At 38.5% G+C, this 14,617-nt stretch overlaps 1 protein-coding gene across 1 annotated transcript in view; it reads left to right on the plus strand.

The window, feature by feature from the left end:
• Nucleotides 1-14,617, plus strand: part of Pi4KIIIalpha (phosphatidylinositol 4-kinase III alpha) — a 266,913-nt gene that overhangs the window by 207,249 nt on the left and 45,047 nt on the right. Inside the window, exons 29-31 of the mRNA XM_067159006.2 lie at nt 697-876; nt 4,075-4,195; nt 14,158-14,301. Coding sequence (XP_067015107.2) covers nt 697-876; nt 4,075-4,195; nt 14,158-14,301 — 445 coding nt within the window. The remainder of the gene's footprint in view (nt 1-696; nt 877-4,074; nt 4,196-14,157; nt 14,302-14,617) is intronic.

Genomic DNA, 14,617 nt, shown 5'->3' on the forward strand with positions numbered 1-14,617 from the left:
ACCCAGCTACAGCTGGATAAAGGGAAATGATGATAATTTCATCATTGCATGACTTCCAGCTCTTTTTGTAGGATGGGTAAATCTATATAGTACCTCTTCATTATTCTCTTCCCTATAGAGGTTACAGCCTCTTCTATTTATGGTCCGTATTGAGCATTCAGGAATGTTCTGACAATGTTGCTGGAGGTGGTAGTGGTACGCCTGACTTTGGACCACTGTAAACTACTGGTTTACTAGATCACCTCCTCTTCTCCCAGAATTTTTTCATCCCTTTGGTGTGGTTTTTTCTCCTTGCTTCTGATCTCATTTGCCGGGATCTCAACTTTTTCGATATCTTCCCCTGTCTCCTTAACTTTTACTGTGGTGACCTACTTGAAAAATTTTTGTCGGCCTACTCTCACACATTCGCATAAGATGTCCATAAAATTTCAATCCTCTCTTGTACATTGTGCCTGTAATCTTCTCTGCATCCCAGTATAGATCTTCATTTTTCTGCTTCTGTCGAGTATCACCTTTCCTTTAACTGGTCCTAGGATCTTTCTTTCTTTCTTTCTTTCTTCTCTAGTTCCTCGATGTCTGTTTTCTTATTCAGTTCCAGGCATTCTGAACTGTACTGTGACAACTGTTGTGCAATGTCTGTTAATATTATTATGATTGTTATTGTTAAATAAATTATATGTAATATTTTCTTTTCAGTTGGTGCATATGCTAACGTGGGCTCCAGTCACGCCAATCCAGGCTCTGTCCTTCTTCTCTCGTCAGTATCCTCCACATCCCATCACCGCTCAGTATGCCGTCCGAGTGCTCAGCAGCTATCCTGCCGATGCAGTCCTCTTCTACATTCCGCAGCTGGTACAGGCTGTAAGACACGACACGGTCAGTATGTGTGCAACTAGTAAAAATAAACATTTTTTTCATATTTAATGAAACCTTACATTTATTTCTGCTAGTCAGATATTTGACAGAAATTTCCTCAGAGATATCCCTCACTCAAAATGGATTTTATGACTTCATGGCTCTTAAGAATCAGCATGCTCGCCTCCTTTCCTCAGAGTTGGTCAACTATACTGAGAGTCAACTCAAGACCTAAGCGGTCCCTTTGATGTTAGGTTGTCGTTCAGTGAAGAGGCTTCCGCAGTGGTAAATAGTTCGTAAGTTTGTTGCTTGTTGCTGAAGTCAGGAACTTCTGTCAGTTTGGTTAGATATTCTGGTGAACTGACTTGACCAATTAAAAATTTGTGCCCTGTACAAATATGGAAAATACTTCACAAGTTGTACGTTATTTGGGTTCGTTACCAACTCTTATCTATTAAAGACAGATGGCTGTGAATAGTTATTGTTCTTGATGGTACTTGTTGCAAAATATATAATTATTTGATATCTTACTGCATTGTGTATGCACTAAGCTTTGTTCGAGTTCATTCCATTGCTGTTTAGTTTGCATAATTTTTATGACGAAGACGGATCCAAGAAAACTGTTGGCAATACTGGCTGCAATAGCATGCTCAGTATTCATAATGGCTGCCAGCAGTGGTGATGTTGTGACGCTTGAGTCACCAGTGAAATTCTTTAAAGCTAATAGAAGTGGGGGGAAATTCAAAACAAATTGTTCTGAACGTTTACAGCAGCCTACGAGATGAGAATCCGCTGTGGTCTGAAGAAGTGGTGGAAAGAAACGTGCAGCTGTCCGGCGTTTCTACATACAGTGTTTACATGGCTCGCGCAGAATTTGAAGGAATTTGTATGTTTTCTTGTGGTACTATATCATATATGCTGTCCTATGGTTGTTTATATATATGTCGTGAGTATTTCTGGAGACACATTTCCCTAAAGTCGCTGAAATTTTAGTTTTAGTTTTAAGAAAGTGTCTGAAGTATGTAAACAAGCAATCAAGGTGATAAGGAAAATGAAACAAAATTTAACTCAACTAACCTGCATGCCAGATTTATGTGACAGAAAATGTTTGGCTGTTTGTCAGTAGTCCTATGTGTCAGCTCCATTAGAAGTATGCACTCGCCATATGCAGGTCTTTTGATTTGGCGCTTACCCAGCCCCTGTGCCAGCGGAACTAACCAGTTATGGTTAAAATTCCCGACCCTGCCAGGAATCGAACCCAGGACCCTTGTGACCAAAGGCCAGCATGCTAACCATTTAGCCATGGAGCCGGACAATACAACAAAATTTAAATAATTATAAAACAACTCATCACACCATTATATTCATTAGAATAGTCCAGAGGCATTTCAGAATATGCTGGCATCTGGTCTGCATTCCCAATTTCCATGAGTAAATACAAATTTCTCTAAACTGCGTGTCATATTCAGATCTTGGTCTACCCTTACCGTTCGTACCGCCTACACTTCCCTCTAAAACCAACTGAACAAGTCCTGGGTGTCTTAAGATGTGCCCCATCATTCTATCTCTTATCAAATTTAGCCAAATCGATCTCCTCTCACCAATTCATTTCAGTATCTCTTCAGTTGTGATTCGATCTAAGCATCTTGCCTTCAGCATTCTTCTGTAACACCCCATTTCAGAACCTTCAAATAATCTCCTTTATTCTGAGCTAGTTATCGTCCATGTTTCGCTTCCATACATTGCAATGCTCCAATCGAAAGTCTTACCAGTGTTCAAAGTGAGCTGCTGCTGCTTTTTTTTTTATTTATAGAAATGCCTTCCTTACTTTTGCTAGTCTGCATTTTATGTCCTCCTTACTTCTGCCATTATTACTTATTCTGTTTCCCAAGTAACAATTTACTTCCTTTACGACTTCATTTCCTAATCTAACATTTCCAGCATCACCTGACTATGTTTGACTGCACTCCATTACTTTTAGTATTGATTTATTTATTTTCCTGGTATACTCTTTGTCCAAAACTGTGCCCATACCATTCAGCAATTTCTCCAGATCTTCTGCAGTCTCCAATAAAATAATATCATCGGCAAATGTCAGAGTTTTGATTTTCTCTCCTTGGATAGTGATTGCTTTTCCAAATTCCTCTTTGATTTCCTTTAGTGCGTGTTATATATAAACGTCATAACATAAGTTATAATTAAAATAAGTCGTTCATAAGTATTGCGAAGAGAACAAATAAGTATACAAATTAAATTGAGGAAAAGCATCTATTTGTATTAACACATTTGTTATTCCAAGTGGTGTTTTACGAGAAAAGAAAACTAAAAGGTGATGTTTACTCTCTTCTTCTTACATGTTGCCCTCTTTGGGGTACATTGAATCAATCGCTTCTTTGTGTGTTCTTTTCTTAGTGCCCAGTATTACTTCATTCTTTCTGATCTTCGTATCGTCTCGTCTTCCAAGATAATAGATTTGGCTTTTAATGTAGATTTGTCTTGGAACCTTATATTTTCGTCTTTAGATATTACTTCAGCTGTTCGATCGAATAGTGGATTTTCTGTAATTTTAAATTCTACTAGGTCTTTTTCATTTTGTGTAAACCAGTTGGATTTTGTTTTGCCGTTAAAGAAGAAGTCAAAGATTTGTTTGGTTAATCTATTAGAGTTCATTCTGAGAAGATTACCATAAAAATTTATCCTTCTTTTTCACACAGTATCTGAGAGTTTTTAAATTTTCTTGTAGAGCATTTCATTCTTGATGTATAATATTGTATAGTCCTGAAATTTTGGTCCTATGATCTTTGTTAAAATGTTCCTTTCTTTTAGCTCGAGTTTCTCCATCTGGCCTTTGAAATTTATGTTTAATGTTTCTGCTGTGTGTAGAACTTCTGGTTTAATCACTGTTTTATAATGTTTAATTTTGGACCCCCATAAAAGTGATTTCTTGTTGTATGCATCTTTTGTTAATGGAAGGGCAAATCAAGTTTATTTTTACTGGATTCCATTGCTTTGCATTCCACAGCATTCCAACAAATCCATTCTCAGAGATATTTTAATTCTTTTACTTTTCAATCTTTTGTTCTTGGACTTTGAGGTATTTATGTGGGTGTTTGGTGTTTGTCATGATTTTGTTTTTGTTTTTTTCTAAGGAGATGTAAAGACGTTTACTTTATAACAAAATAATTCCAAAATTTTATTACTTTTTATGATATGTTGTAGATGGGGTATGTAATGGAGTTCATCAAGTACATCGCTCGTCGCTCACAAGTGGTTGCTCATCAGCTCATCTGGAACATGCGCACCAACATGTACAAGGATGAAGATATGCTCCAGAAGGATGGTAAGATCATTGTACCTTGAAAAATTAGTGTCATGTGGTAGCATTCTCTACATTCAGCCTCGATTACAGTAGGTCTATTCAATATACAGTAGGGCCGCAATAATCCGTCATGCTCGGGAATCTGCCAATGTTGGAATATAAAATCATTCACCGCTGATCTGCATTTAGGGCAGTCGCCCAGGTGGCAGATACCCTATCTGTTGTTTTCCTAGTCTTTTCTTGAATAATTGCAAAGAATTTAAAAATTTATTGAACATCTCCCTCGGTAAAATATTTCTTCCATTCCCTTTTCCAGATTCTCTCTGGGTAGGGTAGTGTACCAAAGCCCTCCACCTTACTCGATCTTTCCACCACTCTTCTTGTAGTACTTTCTTGCTATCGATTCCTCTATTTGCAATACAGTCCACAACAGAGCTCCTCCATCTCATTCTAGGATGTCCCCTACGCCTCTTTGCACTCTCTGTATCCATGAAAGTTCTCTATGGTATTCTCTCTCCTGGCATTCTCATCATATGTCCAAACCATTTTAGCTTTGCTATATCAATCTCTTCTTGAAGTTTACACACTCCCACGCTTTTCCTATTTCCTCATTTCATATTCTATCTTGTCTTGTCTTTCCCTCTATGCTCCTTAAGAACCTCATTTCATCTGCTTGTATCTTACGTTGGTTCCACTTAGTCAACGTCCAGGCTGCTGAAGCATAGATCAGTATAGGTTTATAATAGGACGAGTATAAAAACTTCTTGCACTTCATTGGCACATCTTTGTTCCATACAATGTCTCTCACACACTGGTACAAACTTGCAGACTGTTGTATTCTTAAATCAATTTCTCCATCCAAATTTTCAACTCCTTTTCCTATAAACGAATATTTGCCTCAATTTGTCCTCTTGAATTCCAACTTCATATGATAATAACAACAGTGACAATCAAAATACAGCAGATCATGCCTTGTAGATCCATTCAACTAACGGTCAGAAAAAAAAGTCAACTTTTCGGAAGTACAACAATACATTTCTGATGAGAGGAAGCCAAGTTCCTGGTTGTAAAACAGTCATCAAAGCAGTTCACTTGCCGGGCTGAGTGACTTAGACGGTTGAGGCACTGGCCTTCTGGCCCCATCTTGGCACGTTCGATCCTGGCTCTCTCCAGTGGTATTTGAAGGTGCTCAGATATGTCAGCCTCATGTTGGTAGATTTACTGGCACGTAAAAGAACTCCTGCGGGACTAAATTTCAGCACCTCGGCATCTCCGAAAACCGTAAAAGTAGTTAGTGGCACGTAAAGCCAATAACATTAATTAATTAGCAGTTCAGTTTATTTATTGAGAAAGTTGCATGAGCACATTGCAAAACACATTCTTTGTACAAGTATTTTTTTTTAAATCACTACAGCACCAACGGTTGCCACGAGTCCTGTATTCTTGGAATATTCTGGGTTTGGAGCCATAAATGCTCGTCCCGTATCGACCCTACTTGGGATAGCCAACATCTTGTATAGTAGAGAACAACTACATATATCTTTCTTTCCTACTCATTCATTTAAATAAGAATAATGTATCGTATGTAGAAACGTCACGTAGAACACTGAAAGACAAAAAAAAAAATCTTGCGTTATTGGCTACGGTATGTATCATCATCCACAACCTTTGTTCTACAAGTTGACTATCAAGCGAGTTGGCCGTGTGCTTAGGGTCGCGCAGCTGTGAGCTTGCATTCGAGAGATAGTGGGTTCGAAGATGGTTTTCCGTGGTTTCCCATTTTCACACCAGGCAAATGCTGGGGCTGTACCTTAATTAAGGCCACGGCCGCTACCTTCCCACTCCTAAGTCTTTCCTGTCCCATCGTTGCCATAAGACCTGTCTGTATCGGTGCAACGTAAAGAAAATCGCTACAAGTTGACTAGTTTCACTCTTCTTCAAATATTACGGAATATCAAGGTCCTTTTTAAAAACCTGGTTTAAACAACGAGATATAAATAAAAAGTACAGTTTTAACGTACAAAAACGAACAATTGTTATTTATTTAACACAAGAGAAGATATTATAAGTTAGCATTAAAATTTTAAAAGGATGTACTACAGAACTGTATAAATAAAATTGAATTAAAAATCAAATACTATCCTGCACTGTTAAATCGTTTACTTAAAGTTTTAGCACAGTTCAATATAAATAATTTTTTTGTAGGCCTATTGAAAATGAGAAAAAAAAAAGCATCATGGCTTTGAAAAACCAAGAACTAAATTTTAATCAAATAAAACATGTTAAACACCAAGAACGTGGTACAGTTCAATGTGAATCACTGTCTATGTTCATTCATTCATTCATTCATTCATTATATATTTAGCTTCCATAGACTGTACAATTACATATTTTGAAATATGCCAACAGTATAGGAGTTGTCAAGTGATTTCCTAATACTAACAATAATATATGCACAACAATGAACATTTTGAAAAAGAAGAAAAACAGAAACACCACATACCTCAATGTTAGGACAGCACATCTTAATTTTTTAAAATAATATTAATAACCAATATTTACAAGACAAAATAAAAATATATTGGTGTGGTGTTAATAATGTGAATATAGTCAATGTGACATTAACATATTTTTAAGGCTATATACTAGATTACAAGTTAATAAGTAGTAGCATCATTACCAGCACTTCATCATGTATTCTTCTGTACTGTAGAAGCAGCAACTCAGCAGGAGATTTTTTAAAGCTGTGGTAAATGAACTGATGGGACTAATATCTTTAATCGTATTTGGAAGCTTATTATACAATCTGATTCCAACAGAGTCTACATGTCTCAAGGCAATGGTTTTACTCTTGTGCTTGATAAAAATATTATTTCTTGTTCGCGTCTGGTAATTGTGATTGTCAAAATTCTTTCTCAAGTGATCAATATTTTTTTTCACGTGTAGAATGCATTGCATGATGTATATACTTGGTACTAGGAGTATCCTTAGTCTCTTAAATAATGGTCTGCAATGATCTAACCTGTTACGTCTCAATATAATTCTGATAGCTCGTTTCTGTATTTGAAAAATAACATCAAGATTTGATTTGTAGCAGCCCCAGAGACCAATAGCATAAGTGATGACTGAATGGAAATATCCAAAATATGCTGTTCTAACATATTCTTCACTACAACTATTAGACAAAATCCTTAAGGCAAAACAAACAGAACTCAGAGACTTCCCTATATTTTTAATATGACAATCCCATCTTAATTTTTCATCTATATGGACACCTAAAAATTTTGTGGTCAACGTATTTTCAGTTGCATTTGCATTTAATATAAGCATAGATGTCTGATGATGTCCAGGGCGTGGAACATGTCAGACTGGTTTCTTGGATTGAGCTGAACATCGTCAAAGTTAGCGCAGCTTAATCCAGAATATTGTGTGAAGTCAAATGGGGTCACAACGCTCAGCAGTGAGTTACACGACGTATGATGATGATAATTATAATCTTACAAACACTCCTAAACCAAATCAAACTACAGCTCCAATGGGTCTTTGCCTACCAAGCAACCTCTGTTTAGCCTGAAGGCCTGCAGATTACGAGGTGACGCATGGTCAGTGTGACGAATCCTCTTGGCCATTATTCCTGGCTCTCTCCATCTCACCGTTCAATAGCTCCTCAATTGAAGGTAATCACATAGGCTGAGTGGACCTGGAACCAGCCAGGAGAAAATGCCTAACCTGGCTGGGAATCGAACCCGCACCCTTCAGGTGAGAGCCAGGCAAGTTAGAGCGCGGGGCCACCTTCAAACATTAATTACCGGTATGCGAGTTAAAAATCTCGAAACTTTACATTAATATGTACCAGGGAAACAGTTGGTTTCCCGTGAAAACTTCTTTCAGTTCAGCAACTTTGATCAGGCAACCTCTTTGAAAAATCTAATAATGCCAAGCCAACCAATCAACCACAAGTAATTTTTAATTCTCTAATCTAATAAAATAAAGCACATTAGATACAAAAGTGCCCAACATGATGGCAAAACCCCTTCTATTTTTAATCTTCTGTTGTAATTTGGTCACCGGTATACTGTTCGTAGTCATTTTCTGGAAATCTTGTATCGCGTAAATTAGGCCTACATCGACTTTTAAAGGTTATGTTAAACTTGAGAATATAGTTTCGAATGTAAGTATCGATTCTCAAAAGTTCTTGAATGCATTATATTCAACTCTGCCCGTCAAGCAAATTGGAAAGAGAAAAATGTCATCAAAACTTCAGAAATTACGGTCATTTGTGACTTTGAGCTCAGCTGAAAAGCACGATCACTGTACAAGTCAGTACGAGTAGGAAATGATACAAACTTTTTAAATGTAACGTGCGCAAATAAAATGACTACGGTTTTTGTGACATTTCAGCACAAAATTCACAGTCTTATATTAGGACTAAAACAGGAATAGGCAATCCCAAGACCTCCCATGACTATGTATGTAAAGTACAACATCTCTTATGGTCTCTGTAATATAATCATATACGATAATATTAAAATAATAAATTTGTGTTAAGAAAGAGCAGTTTCGATTCCTGCCCGAAAGCTCAGTGGCTATACAGTGCCCTGAGGGAAGTGCCCAAAACCTGTTCGGCGATACAATCAAGAAAAAAGTTTAAAAAAATGAATATATTAACCCTGAACATAATGTAGACATTTTACAAGTACGAACATTTGACGAAACTCATTCCTTTTTCAAGTAGCACTGTCAAAATGCGCTCTGTCTCCTTCCAATTGTTGTGGCCGTTCTCTGCTTTATGATTTCCGAGGATTCTCTAAACCAGAGCCTCTCAGGGTGCGTGCGCGCATGCACTGCACGGCACAACGTACAGGAGACGACTTCACTAGGTTGACCAGAGTGCAAACCCCCACTCCACTTCTCCTACGCCTGTCTCACCCATTCGGCCTGTCTCCTTCCTCTTCACCTTCCCCGTTGATTCTTCCCTCACTGTGAAATGTTTATGTGTGGTGAGCGGTGACACTGTTGTATGGGACAATGTTACCTGTGTTAAAACACTCTCTTTCCATTTGGTTTAAGCAGACAATTTATCTTCTCTAGCTCTTCTTTTCCTTTATCTTTGCAGTGATACCAGTTATGTCTGGAACAAGGGATCGGCTGACAGCAATTCTGAGAACCTTCTTTAAATTACAATCGGAAATAGTCCTACTCGCACGGAATCTAGTTTTCACGCAAGTATAAACCAGAAAAAATACCTTTCACATATGCATGTGGAACCAAACATAGAAGTAATCTTAGCTGCTTCTTGATGCAGCTTAGGAAAATCTTCCTTCGACAAATTCTCGTAGAATTTGAGCAAAGCCTTTGTATTGAAAAATAGATCTTTTTGATGATCACATAATTAATGTCCCATGGATTAAGCCTTTGGCTTTATCGTCACGATTGAGAAAAAAATACGAAAGTTTGTAGTTTGATTGAAATGGACTCTCGGAAGTCTTTGCTTTCTTCGAAGCAGTTTGCTCAATTATTATGTTGTTGTCTTACGCTTATCTATTTCACTGATAAACAAGCCGTCTGTCTCCGAATGCTTCGTCACTCTCAGCACACTACACCATCGGAGTCGAGCCAAGCTGAGCCGAGTCGGACCGATGCACAGTGCACAGAGCCTCTGCACATCGGTTTGTACGTGTGAGATTTTGGGCATTTGAGAGGCCCTGCTCTAAACAATACCACCCGAATGCGATGCTAAGATGGTCCCTTATGCAAGTTCACCGCCGATCGCTTTTCCAGTACAGTACTGTACTTGCTGTAATTATCACATTGACAGGACGTTAACGCCAAGATCCATAAGTATGCCGTTGCCATCCTTCGTGAGATACAGTTTCTTGAAAAGCGCTTTATCATGGATTTAGCATTGATGGGACTGATATTTCTGGACGGTTGATGCGGGAAATCATTTCTTCGAGAAACGGATAATGCAGGATTTTTACAAAGTGATATAATTAGGATGCTCGCGGGATCACATAATTTGAAGGGGTAATCCAGGAAAACGTAGTTTCCGGGAACAGATAATCAAGGTTCTACTGTAATTTGATTTCTTTCTTTCGTGGATCACAAAGTGAACAAGCTTTCTTTTTCTTAAGTTTTCCGTCTTCTGTGTAGGGTGTTTCTTCTCTCACTCCAAGCATTTTTCCTATTCTTGCTCTTACTTCTCTGTTTATCTGCAGATTTGTGTCTCTTCTTTCAAGCTGCAGTTTTACAGTTGTACTTGCCAGATTCTCCATAAAATCCAGGCTGCCTATTTCTGGGTTGTCTTAGTAGGAACTGTATGAGATTAATATGCATTCATATGGCTTATATCGAGTATCGTGTAAAAAAAAAAACAGCAGCTGAGTATCTCCTTGTCCGTTGACCACTGCAGTAAATTGGTGCACTTTTATTATAGAGGGTCGACTCCTGCTTTGGTGAAATTCTAGTATGCATTAATTTCAGTCTTTCTTGTCTCTTCGTCAAAGGATTTTTTGCGATACATTGAAGTCACCAACAGTGCTTTGCTCTTTTCTTGGCACATGGGAGATTAAAAGTCAAATCCGTAGTGAAACCAAATAATGAGGAACCAACTTCTCTAGAGTTGTTTAGGAACAAGTCCTTTGGAATTTCTTTCTGATTCATTCTCACAGTTCCCACATAGATCGATCATCTCTCTCGTATTACTTGACCAGTCCTATAGATGTGAACCAGCTATATCTATTGATGTTCTGGCTAGTTCCCTGAATGTGCCTTGTCAGGCATAAAACCACTGTGAATGGCCGGAAGAAGTTTTCTGTCAACATAAATATAGCCTCAGAGAAATTCCTATTCCTAGCATCTACAAGGCTTATGAGTTTTATAGTGTACTTCGTGGGATTATTAGGCTTATAGACTTTAAACTTGCATCGACTGTGAAAACTCGCCAACATCTCGTCCACACAGGCAGCAATTCCTGTATGTATACGGCTCGACAGTTTTCCACAAATATCTCGAACATTTCTATGATGGCAGCTGTTGGATCATTCCTTCTACGAACTTTCATAGTAGCAGGATTGTCAAATCGTAACATAGAAAGCAGTATATTAAACTACGCTCACTCATGATACACCTATGGTGAAACCTTCTTAGTGCGTTCCTCATTAATACGTTTTCTTGCTTAACATGTCGTAATTTTTATGTCCCAATTCCCATTGTATTAAATCTGTATATGTGAGCTTGCATCCGGGAGATAGTAGGTTCAAATCCCACTATCGGCAGCCCTGAAGATGGTTTTCCGTGGTTTCCCATTTTCACACCAGGCAAATGCTGGGGCTGTACCTTAATTAAGGCCGCGGCCGATTCCTTCCAACTCCTAGGCCTTTCCTATCCCATCGTCGCCATAAGACCTATCTGTGTCGGTGTGACGTAAAGCCCTTAGCAAAAAAAAAAATTAAATCTATATAAAAATACTTCACTTATCAGCATTCTACTTCCTTTGTAGCTGGCCAACATTTGGTGCCATAAAGAGCGACAGGATGGATAACAGTCCAGTAGAGCTTAGATTTTAGATGGTCCTTCATCCGACAATCACGAGTGATGGCTGTTGTCATTCGCCACTTTAGCCAGGGTACGTGTATCCTTAGTTGACCTCGTCAGTAAGACATCTGTTGTCAGAGATTGTGGAGCTGAGATACTTAAATTTCACTACTCATGGTAGATTTTCTTATATAAAATTTGATTTTTTGGTCCATCTATTCACCAAAAAATGAAATTTTGTATAATTTGTAAGTCAGTACGGAACAACAATTAAATACATTTTTTGCCATGGTAGATCTTTACTGTCTATGGTGATTGCTCTACTTTACTTTTTTTCCGTTAGCTCTTGGTTGTTCAGCAGCTGTTCTCTGGTGGTTGTAGTGGTTATTGTTGTTTTAAGAGGAAGTACAATTGGGCATCCACGCTCCTATATAACCCTAATCAGAGAGAAAAAATGGAAGAGGTGCGACACTTCAAAAAATGAAGGTGGCAGCCAAAGAAATGCAAGGGCCACAAAGGGCATGAAAATGAAAGACTGCCTAGGCCTCGAGTGCTCTAATACCGTCGGGGTCGGAAAAGAACAAGAGTTGACCAAGGGAGGTCGCATAGAATAGATGAAAGTGAGGAGCCTGGCACAAGTAAGTGGAAGCAATGCCAGGATTTGGCTAAGCACCCCGTGGTCGCCAACCCACGCTCCAAAGTTCAGAGCCTCCGGGGCCCTTTTAGTCACCTCTTATGACAGGCACGGGATACCATGGGTGTTATTCAACCGCCCCCACCCACAGGGGGTGCTGTTCTTTGGTACCTTTTCCTTTATTACAAGTAAATACATTTCATCTTGATTCGTGGTGGAGTTATTATATATAACAAAATCCAACGTTTACGTTTGGGAAGTTCCACCTATCCACCATTTTAAAATCTTATGATTATCTTAGACTACAATAATTTATATTTTAAAAATTTAAAAAGTGTAAAAAAAATTTTAATTTGAAAATTTTAAATTTTTTAAAATAAATTAATGTTATTGTAATCTAAGAAAATCGTAATATTTTAATGGTGGAAAGGTGGAACTTCCCAAACATACAAGTTGGAATTCGCTATATACCTATTCCTTCAGCTAAATCTAAGATAACTCTGGAGCCGTTCTTTCAAACCCCCCTGTGGGTGGAGGATGCAGATGAAGAATATACTCACGGTTTCCTCTGCCTTTCGTAAGAGGCAACTGAAAGGGTCCCCAGGGACTCTCAACTTGAGATCGTGGGTTGGCAACCACAGGGTCCTTAGCTGACTTCTGACATTGCTTCCACTTACTTGTGCCAAGCTCCTCACTCTCATCTATCCTGTCCGACCTTCCTTGGTCAACTCTTATTCTTTTCCGACCCCGACAGTATTAGACCATTCGAGGCCTAGGGAGTCTCTCATTTTCACGCCCTTCGTAGCCCTTGCTTTTATTTGTACATTACTTCATTTTCCGAAGTGTCGGATCCGTTCCTTCTTTTCCTCTTTTTGACCCCCTGTGGGTAAGGAATGCAGATGAAAAATACCCCCATGGTCATAAGAGGCAACTAAAAGAGGTGACCAAGGGATGATTGAATTAGAACCATGAGACTACTTTTGATTAGTACCATCACGCGTGAAACACCACGAGTCGCCTTTACTTGCGAGTAGTACCACTGTGTGAGGAACACGACGGAATAGTTCGGGTCCTTGTGATTAGTAAACCTATGCGAGGAACACCATGGGTTTGCGTTGCCTATGAGTGGCGCCATAATATGAGAAACACCATAGGTCTGCTTTACCTGTGAGTAGTACCACAATGTGTGGAACACTGCAAGTCTACGTTACTTGTGATTAGTACCGCTATGTGAGAAATATCATGGCTCTACTTTGCTAGTGATAAGTACCATTATGAGAGGCCATTGACCTGGATTTTGGACTCCTTTAGACAACAAGCATCATCGATTCAGGATTGTGTTTTGGAAGCAGCCCTTTTGGTCAGTATGTACTATTGTTGAAGATTGTTTCTGGGAAGGTTGGGCATTGCAGCTTCGATCCGCTGATTGTTTTAAGTTCATAATCATTATTAATCGTTATCTTTTTGAATTCTAGTCAGTGGGTTGATTTTGGAATTATTTTTTAACTTTCAATATTGTGAGTTAGATCTTCTGATTATTTTAAATTCATATTCATCCATTCATTCTTCATCATCACATTTTGAATTCTGGTCAGCGGATGATTTTGGACTTTTAAATTGTCATTACATTTCGTCTCATTTCCTACCATTAGGGGCCGATGACCTAGATGTTAGGTCCCTTTAAGCAACAAGCATCGTCGTCGTCATCATCATCAACGCCCTTTCTTTCATTGTGCAGTTCCGGCATAATCTCTCTCTAAATTTGTATTATACACAACTCATAAAATTGATTTGTTTCTTTTTTTCTCAACAGAGGCATTATTCGACACCCTTGAAGCACTCACGAAGAGCATAGTATCATCACTGTCTGGACCTGCCAAACAGTTCTATGAGCGAGAATTTGATTTCTTCAGTAAGATAACCAACATATCTGGGGAGATACGTCCATATCCTAAAGGTAATGTATTGCCCTCATTTAGCACAATTTTGCTCTTTACCTTTCCTTTTCCTTTCAGCAGTAATGTTAGTAAGTAAGTAAGTAAGCAAGCCTATGAGTGGGACTGCTGATGAATGAAGCCAAGACCATTTTAATGACAAACAGTCCCGAGGAACTGATAAAAGTGATCAGAGAGTACAGTACAGTGAAACCTTGTTAGTGCATTCCTCATTAAAACATTTTCCCGCTTAGTACATTGTAAATTTGAAGTCCCGATTCTAATCATATTAATTCTATATAAAAATACCTCACTTATCGCGTCACGAATTTTCGCTAT

The sequence above is a fragment of the Anabrus simplex genome, chromosome X, assembly GCF_040414725.1.
Source record: "Anabrus simplex isolate iqAnaSimp1 chromosome X, ASM4041472v1, whole genome shotgun sequence".
NCBI lineage: Eukaryota > Metazoa > Arthropoda > Insecta > Orthoptera > Tettigoniidae > Anabrus > Anabrus simplex.